Raw genomic sequence first — 22371 nt, 5'->3', positions numbered from 1 at the left:
TAACAAAACTCTACATAAATACTACCAAACATAACTCTTTCGTGGAACTGGCTAAATAGTTGAATCTCCACTAAACTCTGACACGGTAGACTACTGTTACTATCTGAGTTACCTTTTGTTTATTTCAAATCAACCTCCATTGAAGTTGACACGGACTTACAAACGGACATACCAAACGCTTGCAATAATTTTAAAATACATTGTTTTTGGTCTCAAATAATCACTCTATCATCTATAAGCATGTTATCACACGCAGGTCCAACAAGGACTCAAGTTTGATTTTATTTTAGCACAAATTACGATCAGGCCTACACTCAGGCCGTTACAGGACCACTCTCTGAAATTAAATCACATGTTAAAAAGTTGTAAAATTTAGTTTATTTCCTCTCTCTAACAGGATAACGCCTATTGCTATCATTACTTATATCAACAGATTCACGTTCCATTACTTCAGACTCGCTTACATCCGTCATAGCATTAGTCACATTACTTACATCAATTGTATCTGTAACCGCAGGCACACGTACACCTATATCACCTGTAACACCAGCATCAGTCATGCACTCTTTTCATTCATCATCATTTTCATTCGAACATGACAATAAATTAAATCGAAAAAGTTAATATTTTGACAACTGGAATTACTCCCGTTATCCTCAGGAAAAACATCGTCTAAAAACTTAACACCTCGACTGATTGTGATTTCACGTGTCTTCGTATTAAATAATCGATATCTTCTAATGAATATCCGACAAGTATCATTGGCTTTGACGTTGCATCCTATTTTCGTCTTTTCTGTTTGGTATAAGAGTATACGCTGTACATCCAAATAAGCATAAATGGGTAACATCTACTCGTTTCCCAGACCACTTTTTTAGTGGCACGTAGTCTTTCACTGCCTTAGTCGGACTCCGGTTTTTGATATAAATCACAATATTTAACGCTCTTGCTCGAATTTGCTTCAATTTATTTATCGATAATAGTTCTGTTAGCTCTTTCAACTATACCATTATGTTTGGTGGTATATACTATATATCGCCTCCTGATGTAGAATTTTATTTGTTGCCAAAAAAATATCGTAAGCTCTATTACAAAACTTCGTTCCACCATATGATCTCATACACTTGTTCGACTTGCTAGTTGCCTTTTCAACGCGAACTTTATATTTTTTTAAATTTTGTAAAGTCTCACTCTTATGTTTGAGAAAATTAACATATGTCATTCGAGTATAATCGTCGATAAATAATAACATGTACCTTGAACCGTTGAATGAAGTAGCTTCCATGGGACCACATAAACCTGTATGTACGTCCAGTACATCGTTCGCTCCCGTTCAGAGTTTTGGAAATGGTTTCTTACTAGTCGACATATCCGTCGTAATGTTCACATCATCAAGACGAGTCACAATATTCTTTAAAATGCGCATATATTCCGGATTAGTACGGGCTAGTCTTCTATGCCAATATTTATTTGACATTGTCAAATCACATATCGGTGATTTGACAAATTGTTCAAATTTATGTATACCATGTACGTTGTGGCCAGTTGCGATGATATTATCCATAGAGTTACTAATAGTGCAACCGTTTTTCAGGAAATTAACAGTAAATCCTTTTTCAGTAAGTTTACTCACCAATAACGAAATCATACTTAAATTATTAGTCTGTATTTGTCTTCTGCATTCAACCTGTAGTTATTTTTAAAATTATTACTTGCAAAGTATATTAATAATAAATATTTTCAGCTAGACCATATTTTTCACCGAACAATATCGAAAAGTGCATTAGCGAAAAGTGCTGAAAGGTGTTACGAGGCCGATTTTGATAAAAACTATAACTGCATCATTAGTTTTTAAAATACCTTTTTCCTTAGTCGGGAATCGAACGAGTTCAGTTTTAAAAAAAATACACCCTCTATATTATTCCACTATATGATAGTGTGGCTTATAAGGATAAAATTCTGGAAAGTAATGTTATGTTATGACAAATTAAAGTAAAAGGAAAATTTTGAAGAAAATACATATATTTTCATACCTTGACATTACATATGACTTATGTTTAATTCTTTAGGACTATACATAAGTCGTAAAATTGAAGAATTTGTTGGTTAATCAACTAATTCTTCGATGTTATGGCCATGACTTACGGCTTAGTATGAGAAAGTAATAGGTTGGCAACTAAGTTCCCGCCGAGGATTTATTTTTTAATAAAAATAGATAACTGATTAATTAGTAAATTCTTATTTTTCGTTGTTTACAACTTCGTAATAACGTTGAATATGATGTTCAATATCTCTTTGTTAAGTAATCACTCGGATTTAACTCGAAAAAGTCATTCTCGTAAATTGTCAACTTTACATCTGTATGTAAACTCCGCATACGCATAGCAAGTTACAAACGCATAGCAATTTACAAATCTATTATAATGGTCCTAAAAATAACCTTAACTAAGTCGAACATAAAAATATAAATTCTTGGAGAACAAAACGTCCGCTTTCGAATGATTTAAAACATAAGGCCAAAAAATTGTTAATATGCGAAATGTTTAAATTAATTAATGGCGGTAACTTAACTGCCAAATTATTATGAAAAAAATTAAATTTTCTTAAAAATTAGGCTTTTCCTTTACTTTGTCATTTATCATTACTTTCAAGAATTTTATCCATATAAGCAACACTATGAGGTAGTGGAATAATATAGAGGGTGTATTTTTTTTTTCAAATATTACGTAAGTTGAAAACATGATTTTTTGTTTGTGTAGATATTGGTTTGTCTTTAATGCTATTTGGTAGGTTTAGGTCTAAAACGGATAGGGCAAAAGGAATTGTGTAATTAGGGTAATCCGTTTAAAAGTTATTAAGGATTTTACATTGTGAACTTTGTAAAATTTTATAATTATGTATGCTTATTTTCATACAGACATTTATTTAAGCGCAACAAGGGCGAAATTTGCCTAAACATTTGTTTCCTTGGAAACAAACTTATTATTATTTTATAATATGGTGACAGTTGCTTTACCTCACGACAGTTATTGTATTTTGTGTATGTTACCGTTAGATTGCAGAATACGTTAGCATACACCTTAACTAGTTAGTCTCAAGATTAACTAGAAGATAATAATATGCAGATTAACTATGTATTAAAATTCGAAACATCTTTTCAGACTTTCTTTCGTTCGTTTCGACTTTCGTTCTTAGGGCTAAAACATATGCCTTTTTACGACATAACGACGTATCGTGACACATAGCGACATCATGCCGCAAAGCGATATTGTTTCTTGAAAATATGCAATGTTTGTCGTAAATTCATGACACGATGAGGCATGCACGAAACGACGTCAAGGGGTGAAAATTGATACAATCTTCGTTTTGTACTTTAGGTAATGGGCAAGCTAATCTGCGTTTTATCTGATTAGGCACATTAGCCGTAACATATTATTTTTATTCTCATGACATTTGTCAGAAATTCGGAATGTTTTTGATATTATATTACTTTTTAGGGTTCCGTACCTAAAGGGTAAAAACGGAACCTATTACTAAGCTGTCCGTTTTTCTGTCTGACATAGAGCTCTATTTCTGGAACCTTAATAGATATAAACTTTAATTTTTTACGGAATATGTATAATGATGGCCACTTTAACAACAAGTACTATAAATAAAAAGAAAAACTTTCAAATAAAGGAGAGTTTTTTTTCTTTATGAGGAGGAAATCTTCAAAAGGTACCCGCTGACGTGGAAGTGACGCGAGGTTATGTGGGACTTTTACCGCACTAAAACCCCCCGGTGGCCGTCCTCAATGTTTGTTGGAGAACCCTGGGATCTCCGACGGAACGCAACCGAAGTCCTCCAAGCGCGATGCCCCGATCGAGCTCTGCCCTGGGGGAGCAGGTTTCGCTCCTCCCAAACTATCCGGTGTTCACGACGGTATGCGACCACACATACCGCCGTCCTTCCCGGGGACACTTATAGGACGGTTCGAGCTCCCACTCTTGCCACGCCCAACTCCGGAAGCCCCCTTTTAGTCGCCTCTTACGACAGGCAGGGGATATCGTGGCCCTATTTTAGTCCAGGAACTACAGGGAAAAACATATAAGGACCTGCTATTTTTTGGCGTTTTTCACTTTATCGTTTTTTTATCTATTGAACCGTAATAGATGTTACAGTTGACATTTTCACAATGCATTCTATGGCTGCTATAATATCAATTAGTAAATATAAAAAACACATGTTTTTTTGGTACGGAACCCTCAGTGTACGAGTTCGATTCGCACTTCACCCATTATTTGTATTGAAGTTAAATTGAAGTTGGAATTGAATACTTCTTTTGTCTCGAGAATAAAAACAATTGACGTCGCCTATAATAGTAGGGGAGCCCAAGAGGGGATTTCGAGAGTGACTCGAACGCGGCAGATTAAGATATGGAAGATACCTTACATCCTATACAGTATCTTAAACCATCCATTTGGAGAGTTCGCACGGGGAAAATATCGTGAAATCTATAGTAGCTTAATTACATGCTGAAAACAATAAATTTATAACAATCTGACGATTTGAGGGTGGCGTAATAAGGTTGCAAAAAAAATCGTTACCTGGACATACTTGAGCGCGGTATTTTTTTTTTAATATAAAGGAAATAATGCTAGAAAACGGGTAACATCATAATCATATCACACGTTTATGTAGTGAAAAAACAGTCATTTAAAAAGAGAATATGTACATACACTATCTGATAGCGTCACTGAAAATACATTTTTTTTTTCAAATCGTCGATATAAAAAGACCCCTCCACTAAATCGTCAGATGAAGGGTTATGAGAAGTAAAACATCAGCTGGAATTTCCTGTATAATAATCTTACGCCCTCGAGTGTGTCAAGATAACGATTTTTTTTCTTGCATTTTCGAAGAGTCGAATCAAATCTTTCGAATGGGCGATTCATCTGGGATAACTTAATATCCCTTTTTGAAAATCTAATGCACTGGTGTAATTTTTTTCTCCATTTTTACCTCTCGTATGGCTGCAAACCAGCAGATAAACATATTTCTGCTGCGCCTTGAGTATGTCCGTCTGACTCATTTTTTTTACATCTTTCGAATCCTCAAGAAGCTATTCCCACCGTGAATCGAAAAATACCATACAAACTTTTTTTCACTCACTAAAGTGTAATCCATACAATCGTATAGGTCCAAACGAGTTCGCTCGAGTTTCTTCCCATTAAGCATCATGGGCTCCTCTACTACTCGTACATTTCGCGAACAGGAACACAGATTCATTAACTGCAAATGTAACTTTGTAATCCTATATACTTATATAGGATACAAAGTTATTTTATGTAGTTGGTGTATCTAGATAACCGGAAAGAAATTGCAAAATATTATAATTTTTCCGTGAGTTATATACTAAACACTAATTGTATTCTCAATCTTAACCTTCTATGTCTGCTAGAAGTGCCTTAACATTTTGATGATCGGTCAGTCAGTGAGTGACAAAATTACGAACTTTGACTACTTGTAGTTCTTAAACTACTGGTTCAAATTAAATAAAATTGGTAATACACCGTGTCTATACAATGCTTGCTTGGCTCCTGAAAATTCAGGCTTCTAGCTTCTTATGCAACGAAGTTACAGGGGGTCAAAAATGGGCCGAATTGCTTCGGGAAAAGTATGGTACGGCCGTGCCGCTTCTTTTGGCTCGACTTGGCGGAGGCACTGCCGTGCCTCCAGATCCAGTCGTCCTCGAACTAAACCGGTTTGAGAAATATCTGTATTCGAATTTAATATAGAGCTTCATGATATTTTTGTTTTTGTAATATAGGAGTAGCAGACGAGCATGTCTACCTGATGGTAAGTGGCTACTACCGCCCATGGACATCTGTAATCGGCCCCAAATAGGATTATATTCCTACCTGAGGTCGGCCATAAATGTGCCGCTGCCCCTGAGGACTAAGCTGGAATGCCTCGGAAAAGTATGTCCCCCTTATCACACCATTCAAACCACAACACATCAGCGCTTAACACTGCTGTTATTAGGTAGAAATAGGTTTGGCGGTGGTACAAAGGGTGGTACCACACTCCTTCAAGATTATAGCTGAATCATTAATAAATAATAATTTTATAATAAATAATTATTCAATAGATTTTTATTAAAACATATGTAGCTCAAAAATATAATAACATTTTAATAGACGTCGAACATACAACGTAAGTGGAGTCGAGTGCATGAAACTAATTTCAAAGTAATAAAATGCTTTTAAATTTTGAACGTTCTATTTTTCTGTGAAAATCTTAATAGCGAATGCTGCACACAAAAAATATAATACTTTTATTTGAACTATTATCAAGTCTATACAAATATTGACGTGTTTATCAAATAATGCCAAATAACAGCTTTTACTCAATGCATAATTATGAAAGTTCTTAAATTTTGTCTGTGCATCTGTTTGTTCTGCTAATTACCGAAACCGCTAGGCCGATTTTCACGAGACTTTAAGACAGCTAGCTAATGTTATAAGGATATTTTGCCATTTTGATTTAAAAAAGTAATTATGGTCCAATATAATATTACCCTATTAGGGTCCAATAAAATTAAGACCCATGAAATATCCCAAGTACTTACACTTTTAAACTAAAAATCGCGAGCACAGTTCGTCAAAATATCCTTACTTAATATTATAAATCCGAAAGTAACTCTGTCTGTCTGTCTGTCTGTCTGTCTGGTTGTCTCTTCTTCACGCCTAAACCACTGAACCGATTTTAATGAAATTTTGTACAAAGATACTCTGAGACCCGAGAAAGGACATAGGATAGTTTTTATCCCGGAAATCTCACGGGACCTAGGGATGGTGATCTAAGATCGATTAATCGCAGAATCGATCTTTTGGACCAAGGATAGTAAGGATTGAATCGTAAACTATGCATTTGATCAAGAAATGATCAGCAAAGTTATTGTCCATGAGCTCACGAAGGTTTCAGAGTAGGTACGACCAATTTTCGCCAGATGGCGCCACTGTCATTCCAATGAATCATTTCAGTTTTATGTATGTTAGTATGTCATATTATTTAATTTTAAACGCGGGCGAAGCCGCGGACAAAAACTACCTGTATATAATATTTCTATGTCTTAAAGCTTATAAATGTTACTTCAAATGTTATATGAATACAATAACATTAAATAACAATGTAAAATGACCCTAACAAGTAAGACACGAAGTTCCCTAAAAGGTTCTTCGTTTCAAGTTCACCAAAATTGTGTCAAGACTTGTTTTCTCTTGATAACAGACTGTGAAGGTAATGAATATAGTTGGGTAAAGTTGGTTCCTTGTACAAATTAGCACTTGAAACCTGTCTACAGATGGACTTGAAAGCCTTCTTGTTTATTTGTGTCATTAAATTATAAGCTTCCTTTTTAAATTTTTCTTCCTTACACTATTTTTACGCAGAAACTTTTTTCTAAATAGGCCCTCAGGTACAAGTCAGAGGATGCAATTTTACTTTTTGGTTGACAAAGGGGCTGTTGTGTGAAGCTCAATCCAAGTTTGTGGGGTTGCAATTCTCATCCCTCGGCCGCCATCTTAAACACAAATCATTTTATCGCGCTCTATCAGACAAACCATTTGTCGCACAGAAAATCTGTAAGAGGTCAAGAAAGATGTAAGATGGAAGATGTCAAAAAAATTGGAAAATTATGGTCTCAAATTGAATTAAGTAACTTAGATTCTATAAATTATTTGTAAACCCACAATTAAAAAAGATCAAAGTTTGGAGACAAAACTCCTTTTTTTATTTTTTACCACGCTTTTATTAGCTTGACATGTATGTAACGGAATCTTTGAACTGGATCTTTATCACTTGGAACGGTCCAATTAATTTAAAATCTTGAAAAATTATCAAGAACCGATGATGATACACGACTTTAATAATGTTGTCCCGTTGTCCTCATCAGGATCGTCAGAAATCAGGATTAACGATATTCCTTGTGCGATTTTAGCGTACTTTTTAGTTTTTAAACTATAATTATTAGTCTGTTTACAGACAAATTAGCATTTTAGTAGAGAAATTTCCAAGGAATAATGTTGACTTTAAATTTTCGAATTAGTAGCAAAAGAGTATGCAGTCTACTTAATGATGACAGCTACCGCTGATGGACATCTGGGTCTGGGAGTTGACGCGGTGATACTCCTGAGGAATGCCTCGAAAATCTTTCTTACCACACCCTTGAAACCAGTACTCTTGAGTTTTTACGTACTAAAAAAAAGTTTGTTCTTGTATTTATTTGCGTCTTAGTCCATACATTTACAATCAGCGCCCCTAGCGGACTGTATCAGAACTGATTGGAAATATATGGGAACTACGACAAAAAATACAAAACAGTCATTTCTTTTAAAAACGTAAGAACTCATACTAAGGGTTCAGAATACAGCTATACTTAACACTGTTGTTATTAGGCACCACCTTCATTCGTATAAATTTATTCTCCTATAGATTCACTCAATGGAAATTCTCAGGAAATTCAGGTTAATTCTCATGTAAATATCCACAATGTTTACGATTACGATCACTGTAAGTAAGAATAAACTCGAATACGCAATAAAAGGAGAAAAGTAGAAAGCGCTATAAATTACAATTTTTCTTAAGAGCTAAAAACTAAGAGGAATTTCACAAACAAGACATAAGAAGTTTTGAAATCCGCAATATCTCACAATTTTATCACGACATCATGATTACCTTATCTTAGCATTGTTTTTGTAAATAAACCGTAAAAATACGAGTACATTAAAGATAGCCGATGCTAACATATGGGTTTCATATGCTTAATTTGGGCTTTTTGCATATTCGTCAAAACTATTTTCTTATGCTGTATATAATTAAAGATTCAGACGATACAAAAAATGTGTCTTGTTAACAAACGGCTGAACCGATTTTGATAGGATTCTTGTGGCTTTCAAATAGTTAATTTGGGCTTTTTATATAACAGTGAGAATTAGTTTTCTATGATGTATATAAGTCAAAAATCACACGATATAAAAAATTTGTTTGTCTGTTCGGGCTAAACAAACGGTTGACCCAATTTAGATAGGCAGGTTGATAAGTATTACAAAGTACGATTTATCCGATAGTATATGAAAGCTTAAATAACCTTTATTTATTGTGAAAGATGGCTTTGCTACAAATTCCAGGCACCATATATATACGTATGAGTCGCGTCGCCAAGCTAATGGATTGATTGACTTGTCTCATGGTCCTTTGGTTATAAATACCTCACCAAATAAAACAGTAATCTTACTCAGATTACAAAAACGATAGCTGTTGTAACCCACACACTTGATTCAGAATACAGCACCGCAATATACTTTTATATGATGGCAAGTATTATTTCCTAAAACGGTAGAGATGGTACAGTGATTAAAGAGTTTTACTACGTTCTAACCTCGCCTTTGCTCCGAGTAAGGGCTCTGTCAGACTCAATCAATTGATGAATTAAAAATTCAATGAAAAATTATATTTGAAAAAAAAACGTATATGGAAATTTATTTTTACTTCACGTCCGTTGTTTAGAGCTGCATGCATTTGAACTGCGCGCTCACTAACGACGGTATATTTGACGTGTCTATGTGACGTCATATGAGTGTGTGTGTATGTGTATGTGACGTCATCTATACCGTACTGCAGAATACTGCGTGCAGTTCTAATCGCAACAGCATGCAGTCCAAACCCGACCGACTCCAACATATCATCTGCAAACATGCAGTCCGTCTGAGGCAGCCCTAACGTGTTATTTACGTTATTTCCTAACATGAAATTGGGTTAAATGTCAATTATTCGCAACGTTCATTCGATTTTTACATGCTCGTATCAATGATACCTGTAAATAACTTAAGAAATTGGCTTTTAATATGTTGTAATCACACTTGGTACACGATTTTTCGCTCAGCCTGATGATAACACTGCTATTATAACCTGGTGAGGTTTACACATAAAATGAAATATCTTTAATTGTTTCTTATATAATGAAATTTATTTTTAACTTATTAGGTATTATTAGAGATATCACTACGATAGGAATTATTCAATGTCTCAGCCCTAGCTGTCATGTGGACAGTAGCATTACCATGAGTTGGCATAGAAACGTCACTATAGAAATGGTAAATAGAAAACTATTGTCATTTTGCTAGTGAATAACATAACTACTATCGTTACGGTATTTCTTGACAACGTCTGTCAAATTAATGACTCATGGGACCGAATTTGTATGGCAATAGATCATAATGACATTCGCTAGCGATTTGATTTCGATAGGTTTTTTACGTATCGAGTTACGTCACTACGGATTTTAGTTCTACGAGTAACCACCAGAGGCGCTGTACAATTTTTCATACATTTATTTTACGCAGTCGCTAGCGAGTAATACTTTTGTAAACTCATGGTAGTCCTAAAGATAGCTGATAGATTACGCACGCTTTTATGGAGATGAGAATCGTTAGAAGTTAGTCGTTGGTCATAAGCAAATGTGTACAAATTCATATGATATTACTTAGTACCGCTGTCAGTGAGTAACAGTTTAAGGATGGAACTCAAGCTTTCAAGAGCCCGACGTTCGAAAGGTAACTTTAAAAAATTTGTGGATTTTTGAAAAGTTATGTGTGTTAAAAATTAATTTGCATGTTACAGGATTTTTCATTAGGGCACTGTTCCCACTCTAAAAACACAATACTGCATGCCGTTGGTGGCGCGGACAAGTTATTGTTATATAAGTTAAATTCGGCCACAGATGCTCCGCTACCCCTGAGGACTAAGCTAGATCGCCTGGGAAAAGTCTGTCTCCCTTACCACACCATTCAAACCGGAACACAGCAGCGCCTAACACTGCTGTTATTAGGTAGAAATAGGTGTGGCGTGGTACCGCCGGAGTCGAACCACAAAGGGTTCTACCACCTTCTAGATGTAGGTTCTAGATGCATGCAGATCTCGTGACGGCCCAGTGACGCAAAGTGCAGTACAATTTCCCAAAATGTTGCGTCCACTTCATTTGTTGCCCTTACCGTGCCGTCGTCGTGTCGTCCACAATGGAGAAGAGCCTATAAAATACATATACATATTCAAATGCCCGTAGCAACAGTAATCTGAAGTCAAGGTAAGCTTTTTATGTTTTACTTCATCTGGGGTATAAATATTTTTATGTACCTGTATTCCATAAATTTTACTGCAATTGTAGTAAAGTAACTAGTTTAGTTATTCATATTATTTTTACCCGATAGAGCCAAAATAAACGTTATTTTTTTCAGTCATACGTATTTATGTATGTATGTATGTGTATATGTATGTATAAAATCAGTGATAACCTAGTGGTTAATAAACTCGGCCTCACAATCGATGTGTACGAGGTTCAAATCCCAGACACGCACCTCTGATTTTTCCAACTTATGTGCTTGTTACAAATAAATTATCACTTGCTTAAACGGTGAAGGAAAAAATCGTGAGGAAACCTTTTTTTCTGGCCCCTGGACATTCTGGCGGATATGGACGCACGGGTCTTCCACGATCGGAGCGCTTCGGAGGAGAGCCAGATGGCGCGCTCTGAGGCTCTTTTTTTTTAAGATTTCTTAGATCGTGAGGAAACCTGCATATCTAAGAAATCTTAAAAAAATCAAAGGTGTATGAAGTCTACTAATACGCACTTGGCCAGCGCGGTTGACTGTAGCCTAATCCTGGCAAGTACCGCCCAGGGACATCTATAATAATCCCCAGATAAGATTAGATTCCTAAGTACCTGAGTTTTTTATAGACCACGAATCTAGCGGACTATATCGGAATACCTGATTTAAACGTGTCTCTCTTACCACACTCTTTAAATCATAATGTATTAATTCAAATTCTAATTCAATTTTTTTCATAATTATTGTTAACCATGTGTTACCAATACTTAGGGTATTCGAATAATTATGCATGTGCCCTGCTAGGGCATTGCAATAAGTTATGGCAATTTGTAGTGTTAAACCCTGCTTTAGTGGCCAATTCCCATAAAGTATTAAAATAAATGGCGATGGTGCCATCAAGAGTGTATTACCTTTAAAATTGTTATATTATTTGGAAGTCTGATTAAAATGCCTAATTTTAAACAAAATTCAATTTTGAGTATAAAGCTGGCTTGAAATTGCCAGTATCAGTTCCCAGAAAGCTCTTTCCATGCCTCGTTGATTAGTTGAGGTAATTAACTCGCTGGCCATGATTAATTCCGGCTCTCTTGCCATTCGATGAGTTTATCAAACGTTTGGACAAATGTTTGCGGACAGAAATCTCAAATAAAAATAACTATGGAATTTATATTTTGTTTAGTATGTTTATTTACACATGACATTACTTGGCCGTTTACAATAAGTATTAGCATATCTTAAAGTTTTGCCATGACGAAAGTTTATGTAATCTATTTTAACTCAATCCAAAATTAGTTTTTTTTATTTGTCGTGTATATTTTTCTTACGTCCAGCGACTATTTCGCAATGCTTCGAACAATCATCATGAAACAAACGCCATTGTTGTTTTGTGAACCCTTTATGGTCGGACCCCGGCGGCACCACCACCACACCTATTTATACCTAATAACAGTAGTGTTAACCGCTGCTGCGTTCTGGTTTGAAGGGTGTGATACGAGTAAGTCAGACTCTACATAACTATCTACGTGACTATAAAATAGAAATGTGTTGTGTAGGCAACCGACAGTACCATATGGTGAATATGGCACAGCTTGGTCCTCAGGGGTATCGGCACATTTGGCCGACCTCATATAAAAAATGTAATCCTATCTGGAGTTGATTATAGATGATAACCATAACAACACTCCAAGCGATTAACTCGCGGGCAGATACAAGTTATTAATTTTAAAGTGATAATATTTTATTTCACTATAATTCATTTTGTGTTTTCGAACAAAGAAAGGCTGGTAATAATATAATTTTTATTTACGCTCAAATAGCCACTGATACGATCGGATACTTTTTCTAAGGTCACATAGTTGACTGAACAAGATAATGAACTTTCATATTTAATTTAAGTCACTTTCTGTCGTAAATCGGACTCTATTCAAATAAATAAAATTGGACTTTCTTTATATGTTCAATATAAATGACATCTTCTTTAGTTCTAATGTTTATAAGTATGTATGTGAGTTCGTATGTTGCAACTTAATTTTAAATAAGTGAATCCCAACTTATTGACCCTTAGTATGAGTTTTTACGTTTTGATATAAATGGCTATTTTTGTTTTTGTTTACGTATTTCCCATATATTTCCAATCAGTTCTGATACAATCCGCTAGGGGCGAAGATTGGAAATGTATGAGCAAATACGTAAACAAATACCAAAACAGTCATTTTTGTAAAAACGTATAAAACTCATACTAAGGGTACTGATATGCATACTCGTTTCATTTGGATGACAAATCGTAATTAGTTATGTAAAGTTATTTTAAATATGGCGGATGTCTCAAGACGGCGGAACATTTTTTTTTATGATATGGATATCAAATAAAAGAGTTTTGTTAGAATAATATGAAAAGCTGTTTTTTTTCTTTTTAAATGTAATTTAAATAAACAAGTTACGATTAAAACATATTTATATTCAACCTATTTAAGAACCCTTACTAGTGTTAAACAACTTTAACAACCCATCTTCCTATGGGCTTTGAAAATAACGGGATAGGGTTTTCGCCTCAAGGGACCAAATACAAGCCTTTGTGCAATGACCCTATTTACTAAAGGGTAAATTGATGTTTTGGAATCCATAATAGGTTTTGCATTGTTAAAAGATTCGCACGATAAATACACAATTTTGAACCGTTTTAGGTTTTGTTTTATTTTTATTGTATGGTATGGTATATTATATTTTTATTGTTTTATTTTGCCTGTATTGGAAAGATGGTAACAACTGACGGTACCTCTAGACGGTATACAATATACTGTTGTCCGTTTACCGTATTGAAGGTGGTAGAACCCTTTGTGGTTCGACTCCGGTGGCAGCACCGCCACACCTATTTTTACCTAATAACAGCAGTGTTAAGCACTGCTGTGTTCCGGTTTGAAGGGTGTGGTAAGGGAGACAGACTTTTCCGCGGCGTTCCAGCTTAGCCCTTAGGGGTAGCGGCGCATCTGTGGCCGACCTCAGGTAGGAATATCTAATCCTATCTGGGGTTGATTACAGATGTCCATGGGCGGCAGTAGCCACTTACCATCAGGTGGACTGCATGCTCGTCTGCTACTCTTATATTATAAAAAAAAGCTGAGCACAGCAGCGCTACATAATGGGACTATAAAATAGAAATTTGTTGTATAGGCCGAACCGACTCTACCATATGCGGGTTTATTATTTATTATTATATGGCGAATAGAAATACCACTTAGGGATGGCGATTATTTCCAAAAAAGATCGATTCTTGAATCGATTCGAATAGAAGTGCGATAAATCGATTTACAAAAATCGAGGCCTAAAGAATCGATTCTCCAAAAAATTGATCTCCGATCTATTCAGGGCCGAAGCTAACAAAGAAACGGTCATCAGGACCAAACGCACACTGAAATATGTATCCGTCATCAAAAAATATCCATAATAAATTTGTTAATATTACCTCAACCTCCAAAACATCGAATTTCGATTTTCTAGGATGAAATATCGATTCACTGAATCGATCTTTTACTGGTCGACTTATGAAATATTTTTGAAAACTGTTTGATATTTTGACTAGTAGGCATATCTCCATTCAACATGTTTCGCTAATCCTCATAGTTTCAGATTTCCCTACCCAACCAAACACTTGTAAAAATTACACGGTATTAGTTTTAAAACACTTGAGCAGCAAATAAGTCTACAACCTTAATATATATCTTTGCAGCCTTAAGCATTCTAGCACAAATTACGGATTTTCTCCTTCTTTCTCCCTCCCTTCAAATGTCAAAAATAAAAGATTTTAGCGGCTAAGTAACTGAATTACTAATAGTGGTTAGATGTTCAGCACTATATACGAGTATTCAAGTCTAGAGTATTTAATATTTAAATTCAAGACAATTTATCTCCAAATTTCTAATTATTTGCTCATACAAATACATATATATTCTATACCTATATATAAAGAGGTATTTACTAGAGTATGTTATTATAAGTTAGTTTTTAAGTAAATATCTAAGTGTATACATTTTAGCGCGGCACCAAAAGTAAAAATGACCATTTTTTTCCATTATTGTATCTGCAGTCTTTCTCGCAATACAAAGAGACTAATAAGGATTGTTACCAACAAGTCCAACGTTACCTGCGTGAAATGAAAGAGCGTGCCCCGGGCAAAATGCGAACGCTTAACAAATTTTTCTACTTATTTCACTGTAGAGATTTTTTTCAACCGACGGTAGATGGTAATGTTTTTCTAACGGATGTATGTATTTATGTATATGTGTTTTTATGAACGAAGTGTCGTTAGAATTTTCTTAATGTTGGCAGTGACATGGGTGATTACTTTCTTTAATTAAACAATATTGCTTTTTGTTAAAAAACGTAGTTATATTAACGAAACTTTTAATTAAATACTATTTTCCATAGACGTCCATACAACATTAAATTCGGCACAAATTAAAATGCTGTGCATAGATTTTTCTCCAAAACTCAAGGACTCCTTAACATATGCTCCACGAGTGCGAATGGATAAACGGTATCCTCTTATTTTTATGTCAGACATTTCCAATCGGCCACCCAAAGCTTAGAATGGGATGGAATTCATCCATCCCATTACGGACCACCCACGATGATGCTTAACTTTGTGCTTTTCATGCGACGATTTTATTTTCGAAAATGCATTCACCAAAGCTACACTATTTTTATTGAAGATTATGATGACACGACTCTCCAGTGAAGCTAATCTTTCTTAAAATAATAAATTTCGCTTTAAATAATCACGATTTCAAAGCTAAAACAAAATCCCAAATAATTGATGATAAATCAATTAACGAAATAAAATTAATAGATTGAACGTCGTTGAATCGTTCATCCCACGCTGCGAATAAGGGTCGTAATGATCGTGCGAAATAAAAAGGGAAGATATTTTTTGGAAACGAAATTACTAGTTTCAAATATTTATGTTATAATGAATATTCTATATTACTATCTTATATATAAAATTCTCGTGTCACATGTTACTTACTGTACTCCTCCGAAACAGCTTTACCAATTTTCACCAAATTTTATATGCATGTTCAGTAGGTCTGAGAATCGGCTACTATCTATTTTTCATACCCCTAAGTGATAAGGTTTGTTCACCCTTAACATTTTTTTTTATTTATATGGCAACACATCTGCCGGGTCAGCTAGTATTGTCTATATTTGTATTGAAATGAAAAGTAGAGTATTAGTAATCTCATCTTTTCGGATGCTGAATGACTACTGCCGCCAATTTACATCTGTAACCTGCTATATACAGATTAGGGGTTCCATCTTAAGCCGATTACCGGAGCGAAGCCACTTCTGAGGACTATGGTTTTCGGTAGACACACCCTTCTACCGAAATCCAACTCTACTGCTGTTACTGCTCTACTTTAACGCTAGAAGTAGCTGTGGCGGTCCACCCCAGTCGAATTGTACTGGTTCTCTTACCTCCAGAATTATATTAACCGGGGATTTGTTATTTGTTTATAGTTCATACTAGTTACTAAATTCATAGAGAACTTATAACATTTTAGACTTTAGAAGAGGTTTAATCAGATACCACCCACTAATTATTAAAAATTAATTCTCAACTAGATCTAGAGATAACACTTAACATAATTTACATTTAATTTAGTCTGAAACAATTTAATTCTGCGAGACTAACAAATTGTCTGATGATCCAATTCTAACAAAGCAAGGCAAGCTTCAAAAATAAATATGTATTATATCTAAAAACGAAACAAACACATACGAACCAACTTGGTTCTATAAATAAGATAATATATAACTTAGTATTGCGTGGAATATTGTGAACACTAAAATAAATGTAGCATGAAGCAGTTCAGTGGAATGGTGTTTTGCCGCTGGACTTACATATATTCATGGATGACAACAATTATAACATATCTGAGATCAGCTTTAGTTCTTTCATTTTATAGAGAGTTAGTTACAGATCACCAGTCTACTCGTATCAGTGGCAGTAATAACTTACTTTTAAGTGGACTGCAAGATCAGTTACTACTCCAATTCTATAGATAGATATATATATATAACCTAACCTAACCTAACCTAAAATTCTGTTTTTAAATTTACCTTGTACGATGTGGTTAACTCGGATGGTGGGACAGGTAAACTAATAATGTCTTTTACGAAAAAGCAGGATGATTTGTGAAGGATAACATGGTTACTGTTTAATCTCTGGATAAAACATACGAGTAAAAGGTAAAGGTAAGGTACCAGGCACGTGTAGCAGTCATCTACGCACGAAAACTCATCGTAATAATAAAATTAAGCAATACGGACATTTATTAACTTCAATTTATTTATTTTTAAACAGAGGTCAAAGAAAAATGTCCTGTTTTACGAGTAAACTCAATAGAATGACGAATCTTTGACATGTATAATTAATTTTAAAATTGAATAGTAATTCAATTTTAAAATTAATTCCGGCTCGTTCACTCATTCGCACAAGACGTGTTTAAAATCGCTCTTCACAGTTAATTCATAAAAAGCAGTATAAAGTATAATTTTCAACGGACTTTCATTGTAAATAATATATTAAAGTGTCGCTTTATACAGTGAAATAAGTGAAATAACTAAGTGAACAATTATAACAGCTACAATTGCGAATAAAACTATTATAATAACATCGAAATACCCTCGTAAAGTGATAAGTGGCTCGGGCGCAACCGCATACCTGTCTCCGTTTCTCGCGATAAGCAATTACAACACGCACGGGTCTTTATTAGTGTACTCCTGGGCCTTTGTTAGTGTTCTACGTTAACAAATACGGGTCATTTATTCGTGTGCACTTGGAGACCTTATTATTCGTGTGCAAAATAAGAAGACGGTTTACCATCTAATAATAAACACCTGGACCTTTATTATTACGCATATACTTATTCGGATCCTGGTAATATTGCACCTGTTTTTAATGTCGCTCGAGAAAAACACATTTTTTTCTGATACTGAAACCGATAAGGATAAAAGCCCGCCATCCTACGTACAACGCCGAAAAAAACGACCAATATGTAACGATGATGATGTTATTGGTGAACTTCGAGACTTTAAAAAAGAAATAAAACGAATGATATCAAACTGGATAGCATCTTCTGAACAAGAACGATCACTGCTTAAAAAGGATATAACAGATATAAAACAGTCAATTCAAGAAGTCAAATCTACAAATACACAAATAGAAAAATCTGTAGATGTCCTATCAACACAGTTTAACGCCATCGTCGAAAAAGTGGCGGTCCTGGAAAATAAATGCGTAAACAACTTAACATACATAAAACAACTCGAGGATAATATAGAATACCTGCAGCGCAACAGTCACAAAACTACAGTCGAGCTACGCAACATCCCAAAGGCAAAAGAAAAGGAGTTAACTAGTGACCTGGTGTCAGTAGTATTAAATGCGGGTAAAGTTCTTGATGTAGAAATAAAACCATCGGATATACGAGATGTGTATCGACGGCCAAACAAATCTGGATTGAATGGTGCTATTATTGCAGAGTTTACTTCTGTCTCTTTGAAAAGCAACTTATTACACTCCACCAAGGCTTATAACGCCAAACGTACTATCTCGGATAAACTAAGTACAGCCAGCATTGGTATTGCTGGAGAGCGCGTTCCTATCTACGTGTCAGAATACCTCACCAACAAAGGTCGCAGAATCTTCTTCCTGGCTCGACAATTTGCCAAGGAGCATAAATTTAAATTTTGTTGGTCTGCTGGTGGTCGCATTTTCCTTCGTAAAGATGAAAATTCCAAGCAGGTATTAGTGGAATCAGAAAACTTTTTAACAGAATTAAACAAACAATACTAATAATGTTCCTAGTCTGTCTGTGTAAATTTGGTTTAATTTAGTTTTACTTCGCTTTGTTTTTTTTTTTTTTCTTTCTGTTTATTCTATGCTACTGTATAATAGTATTATTAACGTGTAACAACCTTAATATTTCATAGCATCAAACTAGTATTAATTATCACGGTTTAATATATAAAAAAGGAAATTCAAATCATTACAAAATACTCGTACTCGTATTATAAAACTACACGTAAACAAGCACAGTAGAGCACGTAACTATCACTCACAAATCACTTACCCTATAATTGTTGACAATGGATAGAACATTGGAAATATCTACAGAAATTGAAGAATATTCAATTTCTAAAGCTCTTATCTGTTTTCCTGACCAATCAACCAACCACATAGACATAAGTCAAAAATCCATTAACATACTACATTTAAATATCCGTAGCATCAATCGGAATATGGATGGATTATATGTTTTACTTAAGCAACTTAACTTCTTATGCGACGTAATAATTTTATCAGAATGTTGGCTTAGTAAAGCGTGTAACCTTCCTTCTTTGACAGGTTACCAGGCACATAAAACAACCATCACTTACAATCAAAACGATGGAGTGGTTGTATACATAAAGTGTGGAATTCAATATACCATATATGAGCCAACGTTTCAAGATACTAATTGCCTTGTATGTATTATAAATAATGAAATTGCAATAGTATCTATATACCGTCCTTATCACTTTACTGATACATCGATTTTTCTAGATGGCCTTCATAATATTTTAACAGGACTTTCAGACTATAAAACCGTGACAGTTATTGGTGATATAAATATAGATATTTTAAATCCCTACAGCAGCAATGAATATCTAAATTTAACTGCTTCTCTTGGGCTTCTACCAGCTCATAATTTTCCAACTCACTCAAAAACATGCCTTGACCACGTGCTTCTAAAAACAAAGTTAAGAGCAACCGTTTTAGTATTAGAGTCTCATATAACAGACCATAATCCGGTACTCCTAAATCTTAGTTACGTGGTAATACAGAATACAAATTCTATAACTCGAGCTACGTTAAATACCTCAGCTATAATTGCTGAAATTGACAAAACCGATTTCAGTGGTATATTTCAATGTAACGACGCCAATATAGCCACATGCACATTAATTGATAAAATTTCATCCATAATAAAAACTCACCATATCATTAATAAAATGCCTGGACAGAAAAGAATTATTAAACCCTGGATAACAGAGGGCCTTTTAAGATGTATAAAAAACCGTGATAAAATGCATTTACGTAGTAAAAAAAATCCAGAAAATTTAATACTTAAAACAACTTACACTAGATACAGGAATTTTTGCAATAGGCTTTTAAAAAAATTAAAACGCAGCTATGAAAAGAGTGAACTCCTAAAAAACAAATACAATCCTAGAGGTATCTGGGATACAATTAAGAAAATGTGTAATCTTTATCGCCGGTCATACCACGCTAAGGAATTATTAAATGTAACTACAACCGATAACGACTCCTTAAAATTGGTTAATGATTACTTCGTTAACGTCGGTAAACATTTAGCGAATAAAATTATATCTCAGGCTTCTCTTTCACTTGCATCGCACGTCCCAGAAACTTCTCCCACTACTTGTAATTCTTTGGTCTTATTTGACACGGATTGTACTGAAGTTGAAGGAATAATCCATGGACTCCGCTCCGATTGTGCAACTGGCTCCGATGGCATAACCACTAAGCTTATTAAAGCTTGTAAGAATATCTTATCGCCTCTTATCACTCACATCTGCAACCTGTCGATGCAGACCGGCAGATTTCCAGACATGTTTAAGAAAGCTGTGGTACATCCAATTTATAAGGGAGGAGACGTAAAAACTATAAGCAATTATAGGCCAATATCTGTCTTGCCTGCTATGTCCAAGATATTAGAAAAAATTCTAAACACCCGTCTGGTAAAATATTTAAGTAGAAATAATTTAATTGCTAACAATCAATATGGTTTCCGCATCGGGAAATCAACAGAGGATGCGGTCATGTCTTTAACCGAAAGTGTGGTAAGAACCATGGATGAGAAGTTAAAATGTATTGCTATTTTCCTTGACCTTTCTAAGGCCTTTGATACGGTCTCAATCCCCACTCTAATCGCGAAAATGGAGGGACTAGGTGTGAGAGGTTTACCACTGGCTATCTTTAAGGATTACCTAACTAACCGTTCCCAATGCGTTAAAATTGACTACAAGTATAGTAATTATAATAAGTCAAGTTATGGCATACCGCAGGGCAGTATTCTGGGTCCGACCTTATTTCAAATATATTTGAATCAATTGTGTCAACTATCCATACCAAACTGCAAAATTATTACTTACGCGGATGATACAGCATTAGTTGTTAATGGAAGCACATGGGAGGATACACAACTCAATGCAGAATCTGCCCTTCAAATAGTAAGTCAACAGCTACATGCGAGTTTATTAACACTTAACGTCCTCAAAACCAAATTCATCACATTCTCTTTAAACATATCTACACAACCTTCACCAATGTTCACTATCAAAGCTCACACATGTGGAAGTCGGATTAAAAGTACATGCACATGCTCAGAAATAAAAAGGACAGACTCCATAAAATATCTAGGTGTTGTCTTGGATAGTACACTAAATTGGAATTCACATATTACTCAATTAACAGGACGAATTAGAAAACTCATATATATTTTTAAGACCCTCAGACATTCGGCTGACAAACAAACTTTGCAAATAGTTTATTGTTCGTTATGTAAATCTCTTCTAGAATATTGTATCCCCGTGTGGGGAGCGGCAAACAAGACAAATTTTATAAATTTAGAAAGAGCACAGCGAGCTGTTCTGAAGGTCATAAACTTCAAACCTTTCCGTTATCCGACTGCAATACTATATACTGAAACTCAGAATCTCACTGTCAGACAACTTTACATCCTACGTGTTATTCTAAAGAAACATGTTAATACTCCCTTCCAACCCACCGCAATGGACAAGCGAAGACACGACAAATCATGTAAGTTGGAGTCGTATAAAACAGCACATGCTAAAAAACATTACTTCGTCTTAAGCTCTCTTCTGTACAATAGAATAAATAAGTGCATCAACATATATCCACTAAATAAATACAATTGTAAAATAAAGTTAACAAACTGGTTACTTAAATTAAACTACCAAGAAACTGAAGAATTATTAACTGTAATTTCCTAAAATATTAAAGTACACATTCATTAGTTTATTATACGTACCTACCCTCATATATTTACACACTTATTCACAAACACATTCACATTTCATACACACACACACGCACACACACACACACACACACACACACACACACACACACACACAC

The 22371-nt window shown here is 34.8% G+C and overlaps 1 protein-coding gene across 1 annotated transcript; it reads left to right on the top strand.

The window, feature by feature from the left end:
* Positions 1-18105: 18105 nt before the first annotated feature.
* On the top strand, positions 18106-19002 carry LOC140750292 (uncharacterized). The gene has a single exon (XM_073083737.1). It carries the CDS (start codon positions 18106-18108, stop codon positions 19000-19002), a length of 897 nt encoding a protein of 298 aa, XP_072939838.1.
* The last annotated feature ends 3369 nt before the right edge of the window (positions 19003-22371 follow it).

This window comes from Epargyreus clarus, unplaced genomic scaffold (assembly GCF_041222505.1).
Source record: "Epargyreus clarus isolate Ecla_fem2 unplaced genomic scaffold, WU_Ecla_fem_2.2 ptg000019l, whole genome shotgun sequence".
Lineage (NCBI taxonomy): Eukaryota > Metazoa > Arthropoda > Insecta > Lepidoptera > Hesperiidae > Epargyreus > Epargyreus clarus.
The sequence above is the reverse complement of the archived record's forward strand: the minus strand, read 5'-3'. Positions and strand labels throughout refer to the sequence as shown.

Excerpts from the sequence above, each read along its gene's own strand:
- LOC140750292 (XM_073083737.1), top strand. The coding sequence starts at position 18,106 with ATGTCGCTCGAGAAAAACACATTTTTTTCTGATACTGAAACCGATAAG.